Raw genomic sequence first — 27663 nt, 5'->3', positions numbered from 1 at the left:
AAAGTTTGAAAAACTGAAATGAGAATGAACCTTTTCTTTAAAAACATGTTTGCTGTCACTGTCAATAAAAGTTATTGTTTAATTTAATTTAATTGTTTAATGTTCAATCATTAAAAACCTTTGAATATTTGCCCTGGAAACACCTGCTATCACATCATTCTTTTTTATTTCTATTTCAAATTTTGAGGACATTTCAACACAAAATGCCCTGAAACTGGATTTTATGTATATTATTTCTGGACTACCAACCTGAATTTGGGGCCTAAAATCTGTAACATCCACCTCAAGATTGGATGCACCATAACTAAGAGAAAGAAATTATTGAAACAACTACAAGAAGTTTAGGGAACATAGAATTATTTAAAGTCTTAATGCATATATGTGTGTAGGTATTGATTTTCTTGTTTGCTGTACCTAACTGTGAGTTGAATAATGGGACTTGTTAGTTTAGACTTGGCTGAACGTATGACAGTGTTGATGTGAGCATGTCTCTGTCGTATACCACTTAGTCCGGGTACCTGTATACACATTAGCTGGCCTCTACCCATTTTAAACACAGAGGGGATTAAGTTCAAGGGGTTTATTTTCATGTTGTAAAGATGTTTTATTGGTTTGTGTAGTTCTGTAGTTTATAAAACTAGACAAAACGTTTGTTGTTTAATTCAATGAGTAAAATTACCTATTTTCATGTTTTGACACTTTAATTCAGTGTCAAGACCTCTGGCCCTATGTACATATTCATTACAAACCTTGATGTGAAGGTTAGAATAGGTCTTCAGCAACCCATGGGATCAGGTGGTCAGACTCACTGACTTGGTTAACACATATCCATGCTGATGCTGTTGATCACTGGATTGTCTGGTCCAGGCTCAATTATTTACATACCTGCTGCATAAGAGTTGAATATTGCTGAGTGCAGCATGTGGTCCTGTGCAGTGGTGGCGTGTGGTCCTGTGCACAAAACCCAGGTCACAAATCAGTTAAAGTTAATCACCATCAAGCTTGGACAGTCCTTGAATGGGTGACCGTGTTTGGCAGCACGACTCCTGAGAGTTTCTAGGACTTCTGTCCTGCCCCACAACAAAGCACATAACACATGTGGTCTCACCTTAGGCAAGTGAGTTTGTTCAAAATTGCCTCTGTTCACCCAGCTGAAAATGGGTACCCGATGGATGTAATCACTAACCCACTAACCCGACAGGCAGCTTGGGTTAACTGGGGTAATAATATTTGGGCGTTTCGAGAATGCATTGTGCATGAAGTAACGCACATGACGAATGGACTGTAATTATATAATTATTATTATTAAATCTGTACATGGCACTCATGAATAACAGAAGTTGGTATCCATCAGCACTGTCATGAATTTAAGATAAGCTTAAATGTACATGTATTTTACACAGTGAGGTGGAGTGGCAAATAACCTGAAGGTGTAAGGCTACAACGATTTGATTCGATTCATTGGAAATCAAACCTGATGCCCTAGTTTTGATTTTCGATAACCATTATCACTATTTCGTTTCGATGTGAATACCACTTTAAACTATTTCCACACAGACACAACATAATTTTGACTTCAAATCAAGCAGTGCTGAAATGAGGTGAAACATGATTGATTGATACTGGACCAGTTATGAAATGGTAATTGATACTAGTAGACGTTTCCAAGTTGACGATTGATTTCAACATAGAATTAAAAGGCTGACACTGAGAGTTAAATGAAATTTAATGTTTTATTTGTGTAAACAATCGAATCAAAAATAATTGAAACAAAGGTCTGCATCAAAATTCGAATCAAAAGGAGTCAGGGTGAACTGTTTCAGTCCTGTTGAAGTGCAGGAGTTCCAGACAACAGTGGTTTTGTATGCAATAAGGTAATATGCTTTTTCTCAAGTTCTATCAGTGTAAATCCTCACTGAATGCAAGCCTAAGGCTCAGTGCCCTGAGAGAAACCAGCAAGGTAAATGTTTGCATGCTTTCAATCTGACAAGACTGAGCAGGCAAACTAGGATCCCATTATATCATTATATTTCAACATTGCTCAGAAATCTTCAACCAGCAAATCCCTTTTGAATAGGGACAGTTACAGTGATTAAGTGCTCAGTTGAACATGTGCTAATGCAATGGACACATCAATTACACACTCAGAGTTACTCTGTGTGCGTTTTCAGAGTCAAATAAGTGACATGGGTGCTGATTGTCTAAATGGTCATACTATTCAAAAAGGCATCAACTCACTCACTCACTCACTCACTCACTCACTCACACAACATTTGTGCAGATGTTTTGCTTAAAAACCTACACCTGCATGAATATGGTATAGATTTTTAGTTCACTACCTGTTTGCTGAAATCCCAAACTCGTTTATCTTACTTGTGGCATCCGGTGAGATAACACTTTAAGTAGCACCAGTCCAGGTTATCCCATGAACTGAACATTTATCACACCAGTACTTCTTCATGTCAGAGAGAGACATGATACAAGTGTTTTACAAGTGTTCATAACAAATGTTTTTGGGGGTTGAGATGTTTGCAACTAAGACATTTAGTGTGGTGCAAGAAACTAGAATATTGCTGAACTTATTCAAATTTCTAATACAGAGTGGAACCTGTCTATTACAGACTGGTCTGGAACTGATTCATTTGTCCGGTTTGTAAGGCAGTCCGGATTAAACAACCTTGTCCTTCACCGTGGTCACTGATACAATGAGTTACATCCCTTTCTTTAAGGACACCCAACAACTCGAATTGTCAACTAGTTGTTGGTTTTTTTATTTGTGCTCAATATATTTTCAACCTTTCATTGGAAAAAATCTGTCAACATGAATTGCTTCTGCCTCTGTAAATTTGGATGTAATGCAGTGTTTTCAGTCAGTAGCAGAGATGTTTATTCAACAAACTGTTGTTTCAGTCAGCTATATTCCAGATTACAAAACATTGTCCTCATAGCAAATTGATTGTCAGAAGTGTTTTTTTAGTGTGTAGTCCATAATTGAGGGTATGGATTATCAAGCACACTATGATGATAAAATAAGACCAATTTTGCCAGGACTCAAGACAGTAGTCCATATTAGGGAAAAAAACATTACAATGAGTCCGAACTGTATCACAGCAGAGGACATGGATTCACACCCTGTACCCCTATTGGGAATTGAACCTGAACCTTAGGTGTAATGACAGAACACTTTCACCACAATGCTATCCCACTGGCTCTTTTAATAAAGACACAAATTATCCAAATGTGGCAGTCAGTAACACTGTACGAATACTGAAATACATCTTGCTAAGATGCTAATTTCCATGAATTTGCAGACTGCATATCTGCATATCTGCATATATTTTTTTAGATTTTTGCAGGTATATTTCATGAGTCCATAGTGGAAGATTTGGATAATTTAATCTTGCATGATATCTCATTTAAAGTTGAATTTCAAGAGCAGAAATTTTATTGAACTGTTAATGAGAAGGTTAATAGCTTTGATATTGTGGACAGTCACAACTTATTTGCTCCGCAGAGGGCTGGCTTGACTCTGTAACAAGGGATTGCTAAAAGCAGTATAAAACTAAAATCACTCACTCACTCACTCACTCACTCACTCACTCACTCACTCACTCACTCACTCACTCACTCACTCACTCACTCACTCACTCACTCACTCTTATTATTCCCTGCCACACATTTAGCACTAAGTTGGGCATATTTTACTAGGCTCCATCTGTACAAATGTAAGAATTGGAATATCTTGAGAACTGTTGACTTCATTCTATTCATAATTGGTACATACGTTCATCAGAGTATGTGAAAGGTCAGGTAGGTATGTTAACCTTGACCTTCATTTCAAGGTCGTAAATGGAATTTTATATTTTATTCTTTGTTTTCGACACCAAATTTATCAAGGTAAGGTGCAAGGCTGAATTGATTTTTGGTTACCTTCACATAATTTTCAAGATAGTTATTTTCAAGGCATGTTAAGATTGTCTGCTAGATATATCCAGAATGATTCGCTGGATTTTCTTCATAGACTTCTCTATAATGTTTTGGATGAGCCGTTTCTGTATTACTATTTTTGCCTATTTCATAATCCATGACATTCATTTCAAGGAAAAAGTGAATCTTGAAATTATTTCTGCCTTACAAGATATCAAGAGAGCTTGACTGTTAATATTTTTGTTGGCGTTTGACTTCATCATAAACTACGACCTTCACTTTCCTTACTTTTTAATTTTGTCTTGATCATTTGCAGCAGGGGATTATGTCACCTTAGTGACAACTGCTTGTATTGTTGACTATTGGATGTTTCAGGAGCTGGACACACAGCGGCATCAGAACCGCCAGGCCACCAAGGACAAGGTTTTTGCCGTAGCTCGAGCCAAGGACATGGTCCGCGACCAGAACACTGCCGAGTTAGAGAGAATCAAGGACAAGGTCAAGCAGGTGAGGAAAGGGTCAAGGTTGAAACATCTTTATGAAAATAGGGCACACATAACAGATACACTAACACAAACTTCACTGAAACAGAATTGCAGCCATATATGAAACTGATACTGTAGGCAATACAAATCAGGAAGATGATGTTTGAAATATGAATAAGAACGATATACTACCAGGTGATCTAGGGTTGTTACTATTACCTGTCTTGAATATATTATGACTTCAAATCTAGATATTCTCCACTCTAAACATGTTTTACCTAACATTTTTGGCTATATGCTCTGTTGTCCATACTTCTTATGGTAGGAACTGAGGGTTGGGTAGCTTTCAAAATTCTGTACAAAACCCTGTCCACAAATTATGTTCAAGATAGCATTGAATCTAAATGACATTTATACAGGACCCAGTTCTGCCTACAAGCGGTTGTGGGGTTGCCTAGCAGTCAAAGCATTCACTCGTCAGGCCAAAGACCTGGTGTAACAGGCCAAACTTTCCCACTGGCTAAGCCTTCCCCATGGAAACTTTGTCTAGGACAAACTTTTGGTCTAGGACAAACTTTCCGTGGAGAAACTTCGGTGAAGGACAGACTTGACCTCCTAGGCTTAATTTTCACCGGGAAAGTTTGGACTTGGCCATATTCTTCTTTGGGGAAAGTTCAGACCAGGGAAGAAATGGCTTGCTCCAACGGATTCGATTCTCCTCATGAGTACAGTGCGTAAGCCCATTTGTGGCATTCATTTGATATTGTTGAAATAGTCCTAAAAGGTGGTGTAAACTATACTCAGTCAACAATAAGACAGGAACTAAGTCAGACTGGAGTAGTCCCGGATGTCTCATAGTACACTCTGAAGGCATGCATGTGACTTCACAGAGCTGTGTCATTTTGAATCTCTACCTGCTGCAAAACACTAAAGGGAGATTACTCTGAACCATGACTCATTAATCTGACAATTTGTTTCATTGATTGAAGGGTGTGTTTATCTGAAACAGCCAATGTAGATTAACCAGGATACACTGTATTAATGTAGTCATACCTCCACAGGAGGATGAGTGACATGTCCTGCCGATAAAGTCTTCTGTAATGTTGACACTGACAGTGAGGCTGTCACCAGGCACTGAATGTTCTCTGCACTTTGTGACATGGTATGATCTCCAATATAGCATAGCAAGTTTGTGCATTGATACATCAAAGCTGTATATGTATATATGGAGGACATGTGAAAACTCTTCACACCAAAGATTCAGGTTCAAGGTGTCCCAGCTGTGACATTGCTGGAATATTGATAAAAGCAGTGTTAAAGCCCCAAAAGCATGATGAAATGTTAATTCCAGATGTAGAATGGAGTCTGCAAGATTGATACACAATGTCTGTATAATTTTGCTCTACACAGCGTTTAGCGGTATCAGAATTACTTGAAGAAAATGCATATTTAGAATAGCCTTTAGAAATGCTTGGCTCAGATTAACCTCCAGGAACAACAACATGACTCCATAATGGTGTAAAGTTTCTATGAACCCTTAATGCACACATTAGCCCAAAGCCAGACTTATCCAGGAAGGTTTGCTGGGTGTATGAAGAAAAGTAATTATAGGTTTATGATTAGTCAGTTCATCTGCTATAGGATTACTGGATGTATGGAAATATTAATTAAGATCCTAATTAGTTAATTCATCAGGTCTAATGCAAGGGTAATTGAGCAATCAGATGTTATTGGTTCATTGTTAATTGCATTAACTGCAGGTAATAATGAGTTGATATGTGTTAGTGTTAATAATAGTAGTATTAGTGGAGCTGTATATAAGCTCTTGAAAAAATCTTGTGGACTGGACCAAGCCCAGAGAAGAAGTGTGACGCCATATCTTTTCTGGATTTCTAGAATCCTTGTGAGTGGACTTGTCTGATAGTGAATTTAGGTTATATATGGCATCAGTCTGTGAATAATCAAGTCAGGCCCAGACAATCCAGTGATCAACCGCATGAGCTTTCATCAACACAATTCAGATGCAATGGCATTGCTTGATAGAATTTCTGAGAAATGGAAACTGTTCATTCAACCAGAAGAGTGGCACCTTTTGCCAAAAGATACTGGTTAGATCATGCTGGCATTGTACATGAAATGCCTGGCAGTAATACATACTGGCAAAGAGCCTGTAATGAATATTCATTAGAATGTTGCATTTTATTGAGCACTGTCACCACATTGTGATGTGCGATCAACTCAGGGTAATGCAAGGTCATTGTAGTGTGTGGGTGTCCAAGTAGTTGTCATGCTGAAGAGCCGTGTTCAATTCTCTTACATGGGTACAATATGTGAAGCCCAATTCTGGTGTCCCCATTCATGATATCACTCGAACATTGGTAAAAGCAATGTAAAACCAAATTCACTCAGTGTGGCTTTTTGCAGGCGAGCAAGAAACTTTTTATCCTGGGTTCAAATAATGCTTCCTGTATGTTTCTAAGTTCATTAGCATTGTATTTCTGATGTCCAACAACAGCCCCAAGGGCTTTTGGCAAATGGAGATCCAAGTTAGAGTTGGTTTTCAGCAACCCTTGCTTGTTGGAAGAAATGACTGATTGGATTAGGTGGTCATGCATGCTGCCTGGTTGATGCATGTCATTGTATCCTGGTTGGGTAGATCAATGCTCATGAAGTATGTGAATCACATGACTGTGTGCTCCAAACTCACGTATTTCCAGATTCTCATAACATTGCTGTGAAATTGTTGAGTGCCACTTAAAACAGCATATGAATATACTTTCGGTTTTCGCCTAACTACAAGCTTACACAGCACAGCTTATCGCTGTTTCATAGTAACATTACATCAAACTGTATCTCTCCTCGCTACAGGACAACCACCGGGAGATGGAGCGACTGCGTGAACAGATGAAGGTGATGGAGGAGGAGGTGAGGCAGCTGAAGGCGGAGAAGCAGCAGATGAACCGCGCTGAGCGGGACACCACGTCAGCCTTGGAACGTGCCGAGAGAACAGTGGTCAACGAAGTGAATGAGGAATGTCGGCGGAGTGCTGGAGTGCTTGGCATATCTCCCAGGAGAGTCAATCAAGGGAGGTAAGTCGTGTCTCTGTGGGGATACCGGGTCAGAATTTGTCTTGAGCAAACCTGCCCTGGTTGTAAGAAGTAACTTCCTGGACTGAGTATCAGAACCATTGACTTGGCTACGTTTACTCCACACAGATCCCAACCCTGATTTTGCCCCCAAACCAATGCGAAAACTGGTATTTTGGGGCCAAAATTGGTATAAACCTTTCCAAAGAATTTTCATATTAAATAAAAAATGTTGGCATAATTAGTCTAAGACCTTAAGATTAACATTGTACATCAGAAGTTAGTATCAACATATTTTTATATAAAATGTGTTTGAAATTTATTCTGCATAGTACATATGCTATTTGATACTTTAATGCAGTCTAGGTAAACGTAGTCTCAGTACTTTTCATTACACAGCACTACTGAGTCTAACAAAACCTTTGGGAGGTCACGTCAGGTAACCTTTGAGATTGACCAATCAGAACACAGCTTACCAAATCATGAAAATGGACGTTTGCATATGTATACCTTTTGAACCTTTTGTCTCAAAAAGGTTCATACCCGAACGATTCTGAATGCTATATAGTGTACACTCGCTTCCGGGTAATGCACACTGCGCACATTACAACCATGACAATGGTGAGTAAACAGTTGCTGAAATAGTGTTTTGGGCATTATTCAAGGATGTCAGCTTGCAGGAATATTAACTAATGGTAACTATGTCAACAGAAACCCCAAAACGTATGTTCTGCACGTCAAATAACTGTTATATGTGGATTTTTGTTTGTGGAGAGATCTGTGTCAGTGACCTGAATATTTTGTAAGTCCCTCCAATCCCTAAATAGTAGCTATTGTCTGAACCGTATTGCGTTTGATTGGACGGTCATAGGTCGCTTAAAGGTTACCTGACGCGACTTTCTACTCGGGTTTGTTAGACTCAGTGGTGGAGTGTAACAAATAACACTGAGACTAAGTTTACTTAGACTTATTTTAATGTATATTTCTTTAAAATTTGTGGGGTTTTTTTTTCACATATTTTGTGTTGCTGTGTTTAATATGATAAAATCATGTGGGTTCTCATTTCTACCTTCAGCATGGATTGTTCCTCTCTGTCCATCTTGATAGACTTTTAGGCCTCCGTAATAAAGATGGATCATAGCCAATTGTGGTGATTTTTAACAAACAAACAAACAATGGTATATGTCATTTACAGCCAAACATGGATTACTGAAAACTCACAACAAGGATGACTGATGCAACCTTTAGAACTTAGAGTATTTTTTATCAGTTTACGGATTCTGCAAACTTTAGCTTAATGAAACGTTTGATAACGGTGAACAGCTTTATGTTTTTTGTCTTGACATTCAGATAACATTTGGGGCTGTGATGCAGACTAATGGTTAAAGCATCTGTGTGCCACACTGAAGACCAAAGTACAATTCCCCATGACTACAATGTGTGTAGCCTCTTTCTGGTATCCCTTTCAGGATATCACTGGAATATCGCTGACAGCGGCATAAAACCATACTCGTCCATACGTACACATGCACACACATGCAGATAACATTCTGGAGAACAAAATATGAGTTTAGATGCTGCAGAAACAGAGAATTGCAGTTAAACATCCTGAGAATACAAAATTGGTAGATTGAGAGGTTGTCATCAGACCAGTGCCTATCTCCTCATCCTCCCTGTTTGTTTCAGCATCAATGGCAGCAGTAGCCCTGTGCCTTTTAACAGTTTCAACTCTGGCAAATACAGGACCCCTATCACTGTGGCTCTGGTAAGAAGATATGGATAGTCTCTGTACCTCAACTCATAACAGGAAGATAGGGTGGCCTAGTGGTTAAAGTATTCGCTTGTCATGCTAAAGACCTAAAAACCTGGGTTCAGTTCCCACAAGGGTGCAAAGTGTAAAGCCCATTTCTGGTGTCCCCTCTGTAATAAAGTTTTGAATATTGCTAAAACCAAACTCACTTTATTCAGTTTGAATCTGTCATTCCATATTACAAAATGTATACTCAGGTGGGTTTGTTGGGTTTTTTTAAATAGCCATTAATTCAAAAGGTATTGAAGTTAGTTTTAAACACTGCACTCACTATTAAACTTAGTGTCTGGTCTTTGTTGATGTGTATTTATATGGATCTTGTAGGCCAACCTGCGGGCCTGCAATGAAGAGCTGCGGAATCATGTGACTGACCTGCGGCAGGAACTAGAAACTCATCGAAACCTGTTGCAGAAGACCCAGAGAGACAAGGTACATTCTGGCCCACAACTAGAACCTCACTATGTTAAGTAGCTCCGTGAAGATGCGGGCTAGAACTGGGGTTCAGCAAACCATGTTTGCCGTAGGAGGCAACTAACGTCATCGTATCCCAGTTACGTAGATCAATGCTCATGTTGTTGATCACTAGAATGTGTGGTTCAGTCTCAACTATTTACAGACCACCACCACTAAATGGCTGGGAAATTTCTGAGTGTGGCATTAAACAACAAACCAACCAATAATATTAAATATCTCATATGATCTGTTGATGTGTGTTATGTCAAGGGTCTTGTGATACATACTAACTACATTTTACACAAACACACATGTCATATTGGCCCCAAGTTAAAATTCAGTGTGTTCTTTTTTTTTTTTTTTGTTTTTCATTTTGTTTGTGTCCATCCCATGCTTACGCTGCTATGGTAACGCTTGCGTCACTTACCTTTGATTTCTACTTAGTAAGTCAGGTGATAATTATGCCTGGCCAAAATTCATCACATGAGTCACAGTTATGTCTTTCGATTTTAATTTTTAATGGACAAAAACATCAGAATAATTTATCAACAATTTTAGTTCCAATATAATTTCCATGAACTTTAAAAGACACATATCAAATATGTCTTACTGATATTGGAGAATATCAGCCCCAAGTACATGAAGGTTTTAAGTAAAATCAATTGATATTTAGAATCAGCTTGATGTTTTTATGAGAAATCAGTAGTGTTTTATGGCTAAAACCCTTTGCAGATTTGGTTTTTGGAGATATATAGATGATATTATGTCAGTACCCATATCATACTATGTTTACGACCCGTGAAGGTCCCGGGGTAGAATGGGCCTTCAACAACCCATGCTTGCCATAACAGGCAACTGTGTTTGTCGTAAGAGGCGACTAACGGGATTGGATGATCAGGCTCACTGACTTGGTTGACACATGTCATCGAATCCCAGTTGCGAAGATCGATGCTCATGCTGTTGATCACTGGATTGTCTGGTCCAGACTCAATTTTTTACAGACCGCCACCATATAGCTGGAATATTGCTGAGTGCGGCATGAACATAAACTCACTCACTCACACACACCCTCTATGTTTACAACATCATGCGTCAATGTTGGTATTTCCTAAGTGAGAGTGAGGGATATACCAATATTTTGGCACGGATGTGATAGAAGAAACATGACATCATTGCATTGTTCATGACAAAGTGATGTTTTGTCTTAGTGCATTGTATGAAAATATGAATCCCGATATTTTTTGCCCTCGTAGGTAATAAGCATTGATACTTCATGATAGCATGAGACCAGTGTGGTGACATCACGGGGATAAATGATCTTTGATGTAGAATTCACATTCAAGGATTAAATTTGTATTTACTTGCTGTTCTCATTATGTTTTTGTTCTTTTTTACTTCCAGGATGAATCACTAGACAACCTTAGAAGAGATTTAGAAAAAGAAAAAAATATAGAATTAGAAAGTTTAAAAGAGCGCTTATTTAGGGTAAGTAATCTGTGTTTTTGTCTTGTTTACAAGTTGTCCATGTATGTCACTGGCATTGTTGGATTTGGATAATTTGTAGTGAAAGATTCAGTGTAATTCATTATAATTCAGTTCAGTCAAGTACGTAAACTGTACAATCCTTCAAGGAAAAGAATACTCAGGTAGACTTCCTAATTAAAGATTTTCACTGTAGAAGATGTCAAAAAGACATATGTTTATATCTTGAAGACCTGTGTCACTCCATGCTTCACTCCCACATCCAGCTGGCACGATATCACTGTATATATATTTATTAGCAAAGCGAAACCAAGCTTACTGACTGTTGATTTCAGTTGATAGAGGAAGTGTCTGATATTCGACGATTAAAAGAAAGAGCGCTCAAATTTGACAACAGCTTTCTATCGTAAGAAGCAAGCACAAATGCTGCACACTACATAGATTAGACATAACCTTCACCTTTATGTTCCTAGTCCTTTTTCTGTCTCAGTCTATGAAAAACAATAGGAGTGCTCCTTTAGACCTAGGTCCTAACTAGTAATTACAAAAGCATTGTTCATATTTACTGGTTTGTGTTTACGTCAATCCTCCTTCCCCTACAAATGAATATAGTTGATGTACAATGTAGGAGAGGAACAATAACAAGGGACATCACTCCTTAGTAGCAAGAGCAACGTTAGTGGGTTCTGTAGAATGATGGTGTAATATAGTTCTGGTAAACTAGACATGGTGTAGAGAATAGTACAAAACCAGTTGTAGAAAATGTAGTTTAGTGCTTTCTTTTTATGAAACATTGCTATCAAAATGCATTGCTCGTAAAGTGCAGAATGCTGGCCCTTTTTGCGTTGAGTAGAAGTGTGTCATATCTTTTTTCTCGCGACAATCACACAATATATGTGTGATATATTTCCTAGGGTACTAATCATAATGGGGACCCTAATTTTGCCATTTTTCAAGACAACCCACCACCTATAAATAAGACGAGTATTTGGATGGCAACTTCTTAAAGCATGACATTTTGGGGCTAATTCTTGTCCTTTCTTCAGATGATCAAATGCCTGTCAAGAATCTCAAAATACCACCCCTCAGTGTCTCAATCTCACTGACACCCCCTCCCTACATAATGACCAGACCCTTATCCCTATAAGAGAGAGATATACAATACTTTATTATGCTTCACACATAAATGTCGCTTTCTGATTGGATGAGCACTTCTCTGTTATTTTCAATGTACCCTGCTTATAAGCGATTAACATTTTCTATGTACCCCGCTGGAAATACTGAACTCATTTGGTACTTCGTGGAGAAAATCTTTATCTCGAACAACATTGAATCACATGATGTATGGAAACTACTAATGTTTTTGAAAATGCAAATCAATGGAAGGGAGATAACTCTGAACCTGCTTTCCTTGTCAGCAAAATCTAGCAATGGCTTCAGAAAGATTTGTCCCCCTGCTTCAAACAATTCAGAATTAACTTTGAGGTGTTTAGTAAGATAAATACGTTTGTTGAGGGACCATAGGTTGATATACCCTCAATGTTTATGTGACACGTGAACAATTTACAGTGTGATTGAAGATGATGACAATGCACTGATTTCTTCAACCCATCTGTCAGGAACACGTAGATGAGTCTAACAAAGCCAACCTGCTGCGACAGGCCCCTGATAGGAACATGCTGCGTGACAATGACATCATTGACCTGAAGAGAAATATACATCACTGGAAGGAGGAAACAACCGATAAATATGTCCGCAAATTTGAGGAGGAGTTGAACAAACAGCTGGAAATGTAACTCTTGTTTTCAAGGTCTTTTGTATATGATTGTGAAATGAATCATAAAATTTGTTACCTGTTTACCTGGAGGAGTTGCCAACAATTCATCAGATATATGTAAATATTTTCTCAATGTTATCATGCACTCATATCTTATAGTTACTTTCTAAACCTTTCTACTTTTCTGACCATGTAGTGCATTATATTGTTGCTTTTAGAGTTGCACCTACCTCTCACTTTGGGGTGATTGTATCTTGGTGACCCATTTTCATTGTTGATGTTGAACTAGATTATTTAATAATTTATTTATTCATTCAGTTTCTTTATGAAAAGAATGTTTTTTTGTGAAATACACCTTAAAAATGTGCAACCCAAGTGCTCTAATACTAGATACTGCAGTAATAAATAAATAATATATTTATGAAATATGAATATATGATGTATTACAAAGAAAATCAGATATGTTTCACCATGTGAAATATGGGAAATCTATTGCCTGATGATGAATAAATAAACCCTAAGTTACTGTTGCTAGGTTACTGTATATGTAAACCTCACAAGCAATACGAAGTGTTTTTCAATTTCTGTTACAATAACATTCAAAGACAGGATGCTGTGTAAAACATGGGTTTATGGGTATTTACAAAATGGCTGTTGCAGACAACAACGACAACACTGGAACATTCAGCGTGAACTAAGGGAGAGGAACGAGCGACAACAGCGTGAAATTGACCGACTAGAGAAGGAGATTCATAAGGTGGCAATGGTACGTTTATTCTACGTAAAGTCACATCAGGGGTTGTTAGTCAACAACTGAGAGACCATGTACCAACTTCACTGAAAGTAACTTCCCATTTGGTCAGGGACCGTGAAGATGTGGGCTAGAATTGGTCTTCAATAGCCCATGCCTGACTTCAGTGACAACTAAAAGGATCTGGGGGTCAGGCTTGCTGTTTTGGTAGACATTTGTTATTGTATCCTAATTGGGTAGATCATGATGCTGAGAACTGTATTGTCTGGTCCACACCTGATTATTTGAAAACCACTGCCATATAGTTTGAATATTGCTGAGTGTGGTGGCATTAAGCAACATTGAAAAACAAAATCTGTGGTCTGAGGCTGAAAGTTCAGCTACTTCTGGGCTATCTTTAAGATTCCAAAACAAGCTGCCTTATCAGGAAAATTGGGAAAATTGTAGGTAATTTTTCCTTTCAGTAATTCCTTAATTTTGTTAGATCTAGAGGTGTTTAATCATTTAGTAATCCTTTTTAATTCAGTTCATACATGCTTCCTGCTTCATGGTCATGTTAGCAGTGAAATACAATTTTGCCGTACATTTCATGCAGACTTGGGTGAAATATTATTATGCACATTGTTGTGTCTCTATGACAGAACCTTCATTTTCTGCAGAATTTCTACCAAACAGTTTATGTTCTGTAAAAATCTCTGTAACTTGTGTTATCTCATATGTTCTTCATCCAATGGTTTCTGTTCCAGGTTCAAGGCCGGTATGTCAGCCCTGTAAGGAACAGCCCCCAGCACAAGTTCCAGGGAGATAACTCTCTACAGAGATCCAAATACTTCTCCACAACGTTGTCTGTTCCTGACCTGTCCAACCCAGCCCACTACAGACAGGTGACTAGAGTTAGTTATACTGCTATTTGTAAGGTAGTATGGGATACTACAGCCCATATTGACGTAGTGACGTAGTTTACAGAACAGTTCTCTTTCACAAAGCTTATCACAATGATTGTTGTTGCAAACGAACATTATCAATTTGAGATTTATGGGGTCATAACTCTAGAAACTGGAGTTGTTACTTCTGGTAATACAACCATTCAGGATATATCTTTAGGTCCAGTCCATTTTCACTTCATAGATAGGTAGGCTGGTCGAGACAGTGTGGCAGCCTAGTGGTTATGTATTTGCTCATGGTCCAAAAGACCCAGGTTCGATTTCCCACATGGATACAATGTGTGAAGCTCATTTCTGGTGTCAGCTGCAGTGACATTGCTCAAATATTGCTAAAAACAGCGTAAAATTAAACTCACTCACTCACTCGAACAGTGTGGAGAACATCTTGAGACATTTATCTCATCAAGGCTTTCCTCATGGCATGCAGCAAAGGAAATGAAATACTGTTCACAAATTGTCTCTTCATTTCTTCTCATTAACCAAATTTTTCTGTGTTTTTAGGTACATACACGTAGTGTAAGTCCAACACGAGAGCATATGGTTGTTTCATCCCTTGAAGAGCGGTTCAAGTCAGCAGAGAAGGACGTGGCTCTGGCAGAGCAGCACACACGACAGAACCAGGCAGCTCTGTCACAGAAGATGACGGAGATGAATAAACTGCAGAGCACACTGTCCAATCAAACAAAGGTCAGTGAAGCCTGTCTATTATGATCGTCACTGCTTGTCAATATGGGTAGGACGGTGGGAATCTTATTTGTTCAGTGGTGAAAGAGTTTGCTAGTCAATATGAAAACCCTGGTTCAATTCCCTACATGGATACAATGTGTATAACCCATTTCTAGTGTCCCCTGACGTGTTAATGCTGGAATACTGCTAAAAGCAGCACAAAACTATACTCACTCACAATATGAGTGTGAACAGGCATGCATGGTGGAAGAGGGTAAGATGTTTTGGCTGAAAGGCCAGAATAACTAGGCCAAACATGTGCAATAAGGCTGGACAATGGCTAGAGACTAGAAATCGTTGTCAGTGTTTGCCAAACTGGTTTCAATCACATGTTGTTTGCTGGTTATTCATAAGGAGATGCCCCCAAGAGACAAAACTCTATGGACTTTGCTTGAAATGTTTTTGCTTCAAACTCATTTATTTAATATTGTGATCTAAGTACGTAATTTGTTTGGCAATAACTCACATGGTAGTTTCACTGATTACTGATAGTATCATTGAGAGAAATGCATTATTACTTTTAGAGAAGTGTGGTGTGACATGGTGCCTGTAAATCTAAGTAATATTTCACCTTATTCATGATGGATGTTGAGTCAATTGTATTATACAAGCTGACAGTGCTGATGTTTCATCCAGGAACTGATGGATCTAGAACGAGCATACAGTCACCTACATCGGCAGTACAACCAACGGCCATCATCCCCAACCCGCATGTTCACTGCTGCCAGATAGTTCCATCACATCCAACGGTAACGACGTACACTCTACATTCTCAAGACCAAAAGGATGTGTGCTCTATACACTCCACAAGACTATCACCTCAAGTTACCACCTGCTCTGAATGTTTCATCAACCTGTCATTTCACATTGTAGACTGTACTCCATACAGTGTTATTAGGCAGCACTCCAATATCATGTTAGAAACACATGTTGTGTGGAGGAGTTGTAGTGGAAAGGGAGACAACTACCGCTTTCGTTATATGTCATACATATGTGTGTCAAGATACTTAGTGTAATCTTTTCTTTAGTGTTACTATTAGGGAATTTCTTGTGTTGTCAAATACTCATGATACACAAGAAGTTATATCATAAGCCATTTTGAGACAGTTGTGTTTGTATGCTGAAGGAAGGACAGTGGTTGGCAAATATGGTTCAAGTCAAGTTCAGAATCACTTAAGTGCCATCATTCCTTACCTAAAACATAGCTTAAGGTATGAAAATATCTTCTTGAAATAAGAAAGAATTTATAGTGCTTTTGTGCTTTAAAATTTGGCCCAAAACTCAAATACATAGAAGTTATTTCACTATTACCCTCCAACATTTTGAATCTCAGTATTTTGATACCAGTGCTAACGTAAAGGTACACACTGAGACATGTCTGAATTATCATCACCTTAACTAGTAGTTATTTTTTACTGGTTTTAGGAATTCTTACACTAACCTTTACTAAAGATAATCATATCATATTTTTGACCTGAAAGCTGTGAATGCCATATCTGGAGTTGAATTCCGTTCTCCAATGATTGTCCTAATCTTAATTAAAGTAATCTTTACGAGTATCTGCTGCCACAATGGTGGCATTTTTTGAGTTGTCAGTACACATTTTTTCATAGAAGAAACAGCTAGGTGAAAGGGATATGAATTATAAACATAATGCAAACTTTTTTTTACCCAAAGTAATACATCATCATGACACCAGACTTGTTAATACTGGAAACTGCTTGTCATCAAACTCATTATCAATGATTCCAGTATGCAACTTCATTAATTTCTTAAGCAGAGAAGGTGCTTATTGTGGCTAGAGTCTGTAGTTTCTGTCACAATTATGATAGGTCATGTCATAATTATAGGACTCGAAAAAATTGGAAAACTTTAATTGGAACCCAACCTTGCTAAGCATGTTGCCATTACCACACTTATCTCCCTTTCATAGCATTGTTTACATGTATGCTGAAAACTGTTTACCTAACAGCCTTCCACAAAGCTAACTCATAAACTACACATAATATATTCTTTTGTGTGTTAAAAATATTCATTTTGTGGGAAAATAATTCTTCGTTTGAACAAATCAAGTCTGAAGTTAACAACTTAACACATTTAGCACTAACTAGACATAAGGTGTGATTATTTGAATACCTACCCGGCAGTATTATTGTTTGGACAAAGCTGAATTCAGTTGTCTGGCAAGCATGACGCCTGATACAGTATTAAATGTACAGGAGAATTTGGTTTGTGGTTTGGCTTCTTAGTGTTGGAGCGTTTGTAGTTTTGTTCTGCTTTGGAGAAAATTATGTAGCCCTACTCCTCATGCAGTCATTTAAAAAACGTTAGGAAATATAAGACTGGCAAAAAAATTATTAATCAGCTTTGTGTTATATTCTGTGTATAATGGAGGCAAAAAGCTTCATCTGGACAAAGAGCTTAAGATAATCTGTTGTGCTTGGATGTTACAAATATTAGGTTGTTGAGAACATTTTGTTTTCTCTGCTACAGCATCACTTCTAGCAAAGGGTGGGTGGGTGGTTAAAGTGTTCATTCTTCATGGCGAAGACCTGGGCTTCATTCGCCTCATGGGTGCAGTGTGTGAAGCATATTTCTGGTGTCCCCTGTCGTAATACTGCTTAAATATTGCTAAAAGTGGCGTAAAACTGAACTCACTCACTCACTTCTAGCTTCACAGATGTTTTCACATGAATGTAGGTTAGCAAGAAGCTAATGATTGTTAAAAAACCCAGAAACATTCAGAATATTTTTTCAAATAAATTTGTAGTCAGGTTTGAAAAATGCTTATTTTAGTTGAACAGTTGTTTTTTGTCCCATTTTTTCACAAGGCTTAACAAGTATATTTATGTAAAAGTTTACCTCTATCTGTCCATTTTGATAATTATTTTGTTATTTGTAGCAGCAAGATGTCAGTCCCACATACACACCCCAAGTTCCGTATGTCCAAACTAGATATATAAAGAGGTTGTCTATTTCCATTGCCATGATGTAAAGGATATTTTTATTGAATAAACATCCCACATCATTCTAACACATATATGCTCTTATTCACAGCTTTCTATACAGTAGCTTGAGAGGAACAAGAATGAAAGTGCAGCATTTATCTATTAGCATTCCTAAACAGTCAATAGCCGTCCATCTAGAAGTGATATATGTTATATAGACCAAGCTGTGATAATGTATATATCCCCCTGTAACCGATATATTTGTATATTGCATTTACTCTGAAATCAACACTGATCTGTGATGTCTCAAGTCCGTCCATCAGTCAATAATGTACTCATGTTAACTATTCTGTGATTTTACCTTTTTCATATATACACACATATTGACGATATTGTTGTATATGGTTCTTACATTGTCTACCTACATGTATGATATATGTGTAAAATAAAATCATTTTAAACAATAGTTTTGAGTAAAGTATTCAAATACACAGTAAGGGGAATCTGGGTTTAAATTGGTTCCTGTGCTCACACTTAGCAATACCAGAGCTACATGGCAGTGACTTGTGAAAATTCAAGTCTGGACTAAACAATCCACTGATCAACAACATGAGCAGTTGGGAACCGATGACGTGTAAGCCAAGTCAGCAAGTCTGACCACCACATCCTGTTAGTTGCATCTTACAACAAGCATGGGAACCTAGATCTTCATGGATCTGATACAGGCTGAAATTGATAGCTGAAGATCAATTCTAACCCGGATCTTCACAGGTTGAATATTAGTAAATACATCATTACAAGGGAGCTGAATAATAATAACATGATTCACATTATCCGACTCAAAAGCGGAGCAATGAAGCGCTGATGAATCGAACTCGGGACACTGCTAAACCTATAGTGCTCAATAAATCACTGATTGTACTCAATACATCAACTCAGTGATATTTCTACAGTATCTAAGCCCTAAAAATAAAAAATGTTGTTAAACAAGATTAACTTTAGCCATATTAATCTACTTTTTAGTACTGTATATTGTACACACAAAAATAGACATGAGATATGAGTCTGTGCTGTTCAATGAGGTTATCAATGAAGCACGATGCTTGCACATCTGAATGATGATGATGATGATGATGATGATGATGATGATGATCACTTTTGTCGGGTTGAGGAGAATCTGGGATTCAAACTCACACACAGCATCAGGCACCTAATCACCAGCACACAAAAGTCAGCAATCTCACCCTCTCAACCACTACAACATCCACAAAAATGGAAATCGGACAACTGGTAGTCCACAAGCATTGTGTATGCCTCTGACAAGTGTAAATTGGCCTGACTTCCACGGATGAAAGCGATAAAATTACACAATACCTTTCTGAAGCATAGACCTTGATATGGTGTAGTCCCAAACAACATGTTACATTTGACCAGGTGTCTTAAAATCTTTTGCATATCTATATTAACTTTTAACATATATAACAGTAGTTTTTACAAATTTGACAAATTCTACCTCCTACAATGGTAGCAGTCAATCCCATATTCCAATATTGTGCATCTTGGATGAAAGAATGTATTTCTACCTTGGGCGTGTGCATCAAGTGTTGATAGCAAGATACTAATTTCCTTCACAACACAGACAGTTGACAGTGAAGAGGACATCTGTCGAAAATGTGGAGGTTTTATATTGTCATGGGAGCAAAATACAGACCTTAAGGCACTGATGCAACAGTAGCTGGGCTTTAGCCAGAATTATGTGAATAAAATCTTGAAAGTGTGGTGAGGGTTTTGCTGAGGCCAGTTTACTAAGTTCTCAAAAATTAAACACAGCACATGTTTTGCAATATATACCACTGAAACAAAGTTGGGGATATTTACAAGATTGATAAAATGCAAACATGAAGCCAAGGAGAAAACAGATCATGAAGAGAATTTAAGGGAAAATGTTGCAATTTATTCCATCAAATTGGAAACGTTTCATCTGTATGGACATGTATTACTTTTTCTCATATGCATTGACATTGGCTAGTGGTTTGCTCCTGAAATGGAATATCCCCAACTTTTATTTAATGATATATTTAAAAGGATCTGCTATCAGTAACATACACTATGGGTCTCGTTGTAGGTTTGTCTTGGCCAAATGACCCGTGAAGATCCTGGGTAAAATAGATCTTCATCAAACCGTGCTTGCCATAAAAGGTGACTATGCTTGTCATATGATGAAACTAACGGGATTGGGTGGTCACACTCACTGACTTAATTGACACATCATCAATTCCCAGTTGCACAGATCAATGCTTCTTCTGTTGATCACTGGATTGTCTGGTCCAGACTCGATTATTTACAGACTGCTGCCATATAGCTGTAATAAACTCACTCACTTACTCACTTGGCCAAATTATGGAACTTGACATCAAGTAATCATCCTTATTCACTGGAATACATCATCAGATCCTAGTTTATAGGATTTATATATTGTTGTGTCTGAATGAGAAATTTGTTGGGTAACCATTGTGTCATCTTAACGTGGCAACCACATTTTGTCATAGTACCCCTATGCAAATGCCACAAGTTTGCCACACAAGGGGTACTGGGACATGGCATTTATGTGGAATTTCAGTGGCATGAAAACAAACAAATTAACAGTAGGCCCTTAAGTATCATCATAACATTATCATCACTGTGTCATTATCACATCTCCTGTCTTATTTTGTTTACATTGTGCTATTGTCATAGTGTCATCCACATTGTGTCACAGTCAATGGGCAATCTTCATCATTGAATTATTAATAGTGCTGTAAACCAAGCATTGAACCATTGATGGATTGCATTTGTGGAGTCTCCAGTGGCAATTAATTGATGGTAGAAACAAAAAACTATCCATGCATTGAGTATGTATGACTATTCATAAGTTTAGTAATTCACTTCCATTGCACAAAATACAGGAAGGACCAGATTCGTTCACTTTGATTTAGAGTTGTCTGCCCAGTTGTATTTTAACTGTTTAGTTGATTTGGGTTTCACTTTTTCTGTTAGTTATTAAAAGAGATCTAAACTTATTCAACTTGTGTTCATTTCATATAAACTATACATTAATTTGGAAAATGAGACAATAAGGAGAAAACAACTATTGCAATAGTTGGTTGCAACAGTCACTATCAATATCGCAATAGTTGCTTCCTCCTCAATAGTCAACCCTTGACATTACTGTCATTGTCATCCCTCCTGTGCTATTGTGTTTATTATTGTGCCATTATCATCATGATAGTGTCATCCATATCGCATCATTGTCAATGAGCAGTCTTCATTGTGTCATTAATGTCACTGTCATCCCTCCTGCATCATTGTCACTGTGCTGTATATAATGTTCCATTGTCATTTTGTCATCTTGATAGTGTCATCCACATTGCATCATTGTCATACTCAATACCTCAATGTCTTTGAAGAAATGCCTCATATCTCCATACACAAGATGGTCAAAAATGTCACATTTGCAGATTTACTCAGAAATATTAAACAGAACAATGAAAAAGCAAAACTTTCAAAACTCACATATTTTGTTTAGCACATCGTCATTGTATGTCTGTGAAGTGTCTTGATATGCCAATCCAAGTCTGCTTCCTATTGCACCAAACAATACAAGGGAGACAACCCAGACAACACATTTCACATACAAGTAGTCAGGCAGCTGATGAAAAGAGTGACTTGCCATTATCACAGACAACACCAAATTGGTGTGATTGATAAATAAATAAATAAATAAATAAATAAATAAATAAATAAATAAATAAATAAATAAATAAATAAATAACACCAAATCGGTCTGATAACTAAATAAAGAAAGAAAATAAATAAATATGCATGGATAAACACAGGACAAAGTCTGAGATCAACTTCAAACTGTCACAGTTGTCCAGCCCAGTCTCCATCTTCAGACATGGAAGTATTGCAATTCTGACACCAACATTTTCTCTTGAACTTGTTTCACAGGATCACATTTGTGTAACAGTAAGCATTTATGTACAATATTTTTGTCCATGCTCAAACTCATCATTTCATCATCACAATTGCTGTAGTATGAAGGTCAAGGTCACCTATAACTTTCAATGTCATCCAAGGGACTTCAACATTTTCCTCACAGGAGGATTCACATTGACTCCATGAAACTTCCAATCCAATGCACAGAAGTCGGCACACTCAATCTTTTCTCTCTGAAATTCAGGCAGCTCTGCTGTGTCCTCAGTCCTGGAACAAAATGAGGAGAGATTGTTTGAAATCCTAAAATATGACCTAGTTTTTTTTTCTTTTATATTCATGAAAAAAATTCTCTTTCATCTGTCTTAGAGATGATGTCCACTGAGTGCCTGGACAACAGATGCTCCTCCCTATAATACTAACTGACATTAAAGGTCATGCTTGTTGTTGCTTCTTTCAACATTATGACCTGAGGCTTTGAGATGGATGTATTTATCACGACTACTTTGAGTTGTTAAAGTTGGTGTCTTTCTTGTTTAAAGCAGCAGTGAGCAACATTCCAGCTATATGATGACACTCTGTGAATATTTGAGTCTGGACCAGACAATCCAGTCATGAGCAGTGTGCAGCCCATCTTGTTAGCCTGTCATGATTGCATGGGCCACTGAAGAGCATTCTAACCCGCACCTTCCCTGGCTGTGATGTTAAAGTCATACTTGTAGCAGTTTGACTGTAAAAAGTCAATATCAAGCCTTTTGTGATCCCAGGATCGGAAACCTTGATGGTGACCTGTCAAACAGTCTTGGACATGATAATACTCAACCAAAGAGATCACTTGTATATAAGTGCTACATGGAGACCACCAAGGGCTGACTACTCACACAAACTTGGGGTACAGAATCCTCTCAGCAAAGGCTGCGACTCCACAAAACAGCTGGTAGTCGATGTTTGTCTCCTCATCAATCTCAAGCAGCTGACACACATCCGTCACCTCCTCTTTGCTGATAGTGTTCACCAGGACATCCTTCAGGGCCTTCTCTATGTCCTATACAACACAGGGAACATTGCAAATGTCCTCACAACACAATAAACATTGTATATGACCTGCAAAATACAGGGAACATTGTACATGTGCTACACAACACAAGGAACATTGTGCATATGCTACACAACGCAGTAAACACTGTACATGTCTTGCATAACACAGGGGATCATTGTATATGTCCTGCACAACTCAGGGGATCATTGTATATGTCCTGCACTAATCAGGGGAACATTGTATATGTCTTGCATAACAGAGGGAACACTGTACATGTCCTGTACGACACAGGTACCATTGTACATGTCCTGCATAACACATGGAACAATGTATATGTCATGCATAACACAGAGAACATTGTACATGTACTACACAACACAGGGAACATTGTACATGTCCTGCAAAACACAGGGAACATTGTAGATGTCCTGTACAACACAGGGAACATAGTACATGTACTACACAACACTGGGAATGCTGTACATGTGCTAAACAACACAGAGGACATTGCACAAGTGCTGTGAGATACCAGGGGCATTGTACATGTGCTACACAACACTGGGAACACTGTATAGTTTGGACACAATACAAAATACATTGCATCCAAACAGATCAGTTTTAACTCTTTTGGTTTATAGTAATGCTTCGGTAGCACTACTACTAACTTCATCAAACACGACCAAAACATCACAATGACAAAATTACATGTTTGAGGCCTATGCTCTGTCTTCAGTTACTGGGTAACACAGAGTATTGGTGATTTATTACTTCCATTTATACTCTCTGTGAAAAAGCAATGCATAAAGTAGGAACTCACTTTGAAGGGGATGAGGCCTGTCTTGTCTCTGTTCTTGGAGTGTATTTTCTGGTAGAGTATATGCCGCCTTGACGATACGACACAGTAGGTCCTAAGATAGTCCTGTGGGGTCATTTCTGGGAAACGGAAACAATACTGTCAGGTGAGCTAACACTAGCACTATGTTTATGATCTACCACTGGCACCATGATTACCATCTTCAATTGGTGTGATGTTTACCATATTGCACTGGCACTATGTTTACCATTCTACAACTGGCACTATGTTCACCATCTACCACTGGCACTGTGATTACCATCTTCAACTGGTACAATGTTTACCATAGTGCACTGGTGTGATGTTTACCATAGTGCACTGGTGCGATGTTTACCATAGTGCAATGGTGCGATGTTTACCATAGTGCACTAGTGTGATGTTTACCATAGTGCACCGGCACTATGATTACCATCATCAACTGGTACGATTACCGTATACCACTGGAACTATGTTTACCATCAACCAAGTGCACCATCCACCACTGGCGCTATGTGTACCATCCACTAATGGTTCTATGATTACCATCTACCAATGGCAGCATGTTTACCATCAAACACAAGCACTGTGTTTACCATCCACCAATGGTGCTACACTTACCATTTATCATAGGCACTGTTTACCATCCATCATTGGTGCCATGTTGACCATCCAACACTAGTACCCCTGACAGTCGTGGAGTAGAATAGGCCTCCAGCAACCCATAAAAGCTCTTGCCACAAAAGGCGACTAGGCTTGTTGTAAAAGTCGACAAACAGGATCGGGTGGTCAGACTCACTGACTTGGTTGACACATGTCATCGGTTCCCATTTGTGCAGATCAATGCTCATGTAGTTGATCACTGGATTGTCAGGTCCAGACTCAATTATTTACAGACAGCTACCATATAGCTGGAATATTACTAAGTGTGGCGTAAAACTAAACTCACTCACTCCAACACTAGTGCCATGTTAACCATCTTCCTTGATCACCATCTTCCCCATGTACCATAGCTACCATTTTCACTATACATCATTGGTGCCATTTCCAATCTTTCATCACCACTAAGCTTACCATTTATCATGTGATGCCACATTTATCATCCACTCTTACCAACATCTTCACAATTCACATTGGGTGTCATGTTCACCATCAGCCTTGAGCACGATGTTTCCCATCTACCATTGGCAGCATGTTAAAAATCAGTCATCGATGCCCTGTTTGCCATGTACCAACAGCAGTTTACCATTTCATACATGGCACCAGTTGCATTCGCCATCATGAATAATGACTGAAGTTCCTGTACGTGTAATAGTTCTGGATAGAGGTCACTTACTCTCGAGCACCTTCATGTCCATTGGCAGTGTGAATCTGCTAGATTGCTGAGACAGAGCCAGACGGCCAGTCAGCCATGAACTCATCCGCACGCGGTTCTGCAAGGGAGATGACTGTAGGTGAGAGTATGTACATGAGACATCACTCTGATCTCACAAACTCTACTGCTTCACATTTTTCATGTGTTTACCTTTTTTATTTTATCGTATTCATAATTATTTAGGAAACATATGAATTATTTATTGAAAATACATTAATTGAAAGATTTAGGCCATGTTATGGGACTCTATTTGTGTGTATAACTCACTTGTGAAATTGCAAAAAAAATGTTTACTGTCAGATATTAGTTAAAAGTATAAAAGTATACTGAAAGGCAAAATAACTGCATCCATCATAGATGTATTAAAAATCTCCAAATTTGTACCAAAATAACTTTCTTGTAAAAAAACAAAACACCTTCAAAAGAGTTCTTAATTTATACCACAACTTTGTGCCATGCAATTTAGATTCTTTCTATAGTTTACAATGAAATGTTTCATTCTTGTCACTCATAATAGATTAAGTCAGTTTGAAAAGAATAGAAAATTTGAGATGTGGCACTTTTCTCAACTAAACAGACTGTCACTGACATAGGTCGATCTTTGAGAACAGTTGTTTTTCAGATACATAAATGACTGCTCTATTGTAAAACCATATCAATTAATCAGTTATCAGTATAAAAAAATATATGTAAATCATATGATCAGTTACTTTCGCCTTTCAGTATACATGTACACTAACAAAAACTTTTCACTAACTGTGCTGATATATTGCTGCTTGAAGGTATTAAGTGTTTGATAGTGTGATGATATATACCAACATTAATGCCAATATACAGATAGTTGCTAATATTCTTGTATACACCGTTGCTGTGACCACTTCACGGTGAACGCTGACGACACTGACAACACGAACAACATCATGAAAATATAATTGACATTCCTATCCACCTGTCAATCAATAAACAAATCAATAGCACTGGTTCAGCAAGTGAGACGATCGACCGCGGTGCTGCTAGATCTAGTCTTTTTCAGCGATGTGGATCACACAAGGTGGCTAGGTGTAGTCATTGGTATCAGCAGGGATATTTACAAAATTGTTCCATAAATGTACATCTTGTGACAAACAAATATTATACATTGTTCACTGGTTACGAGGAGAATGTAGGTTTATATACCCTCAACGTTTGTTTATGTTCCCCTTGCCCTTCTGGCCCAGGGACCAGTGAACAATGCATATATCTTACTGAACACCTATATGTTAATTTTGAGGCACGGGTACTAGACTTTTTGAGGCCATCACTAGATTTTGCAGATGACAAGAAAAACAGATTTAGAGTTATCTCCCTGCCATTGATTTGCATTTGCAAAACATTGGTATATTTCCATACATTATATGTGATTCAATGTCATCCAAAATAAAGAATTACTCCCAAATGAGTTTAGAATTCCCTGTGGGGTGAATTGAAAATGTCACTTACTTGTAAGTTGGGTACATTGAAAATAACAGAAGAGCGCTCAGCCAATCACAATACTAAATTTTTGTGTGAAGCAAGAAAATGTACCTTGTGTCAAACACAATGCTCAGAATATACCTTGTGTCATCACAACGTTCAGAATAATCATATGTTAATATGTGAAAGTGAGTTTGAAGCTGTAAAATTGTCAAAAATTATCATAGTTTGCAACAGCTGGAGGAAGATGTGGGAGACGGTGACACTTGAATAGTGTGTGACTGACACAAGTGTCACATAAACAACGTCTATTACATTGTCGTACGAGTCTTCAAGAAGATCCATGTCAGACAGATCTGACAGGCTGTTTGATGTCTGGCGAGGAGAAATGAACACGTTACCTCAAATATATTGTACAGAAACATCATCTCATGATGTGATGATATGATCATGTGTCACAATATAGCTAACCAAATACTGATCTTTAATCACAGCAGTACCTTTCTCTTCAGCAAAAACAATGTGGACATATAACTACCATGAAAAGGATTTAAACATACAAATGCTAAACAAGAAAAGGTGTAATGATTGTACCAACAAGATC

The 27663-nt window shown here is 38.0% G+C and overlaps 2 protein-coding genes across 2 annotated transcripts in view; one reads left to right on the top strand and one right to left on the bottom strand.

Moving 5' to 3' along the window:
- The window catches only part of LOC137298433 (golgin subfamily A member 6-like protein 22), a 96237-nt gene extending 77382 nt beyond the window's left edge, over positions 1–18855 (top strand). The window contains exons 22-31 of the mRNA XM_067830702.1: positions 4303–4434; positions 7281–7501; positions 9185–9263; positions 9633–9737; positions 11163–11246; positions 12863–13035; positions 13681–13786; positions 14518–14655; positions 15217–15402; positions 16078–18855. Of these exons, the coding sequence (XP_067686803.1) occupies positions 4303–4434; positions 7281–7501; positions 9185–9263; positions 9633–9737; positions 11163–11246; positions 12863–13035; positions 13681–13786; positions 14518–14655; positions 15217–15402; positions 16078–16173 (1320 nt within the window). The 3' untranslated portion in view covers positions 16174–18855. The remainder of the gene's footprint in view (positions 1–4302; positions 4435–7280; positions 7502–9184; positions 9264–9632; positions 9738–11162; positions 11247–12862; positions 13036–13680; positions 13787–14517; positions 14656–15216; positions 15403–16077) is intronic.
- A 2890-nt stretch (positions 18856–21745) lies between these two features.
- The window catches only part of LOC137283650 (uncharacterized), a 41660-nt gene continuing 35742 nt past the window's right edge, over positions 21746–27663 (bottom strand). Inside the window, exons 10-13 of the mRNA XM_067815262.1 lie at positions 25569–25665; positions 24221–24336; positions 23246–23409; positions 21746–22634 (exon numbers count right to left, since the gene is read on the bottom strand). Coding sequence (XP_067671363.1) covers positions 22499–22634; positions 23246–23409; positions 24221–24336; positions 25569–25665 — 513 coding nt within the window. The 3' untranslated portion in view covers positions 21746–22498. The remainder of the gene's footprint in view (positions 22635–23245; positions 23410–24220; positions 24337–25568; positions 25666–27663) is intronic.

This window comes from Haliotis asinina, chromosome 1 (genome assembly GCF_037392515.1).
Source record: "Haliotis asinina isolate JCU_RB_2024 chromosome 1, JCU_Hal_asi_v2, whole genome shotgun sequence".
Lineage (NCBI taxonomy): Eukaryota > Metazoa > Mollusca > Gastropoda > Lepetellida > Haliotidae > Haliotis > Haliotis asinina.
The sequence above is the reverse complement of the archived record's forward strand: the minus strand, read 5'-3'. Positions and strand labels throughout refer to the sequence as shown.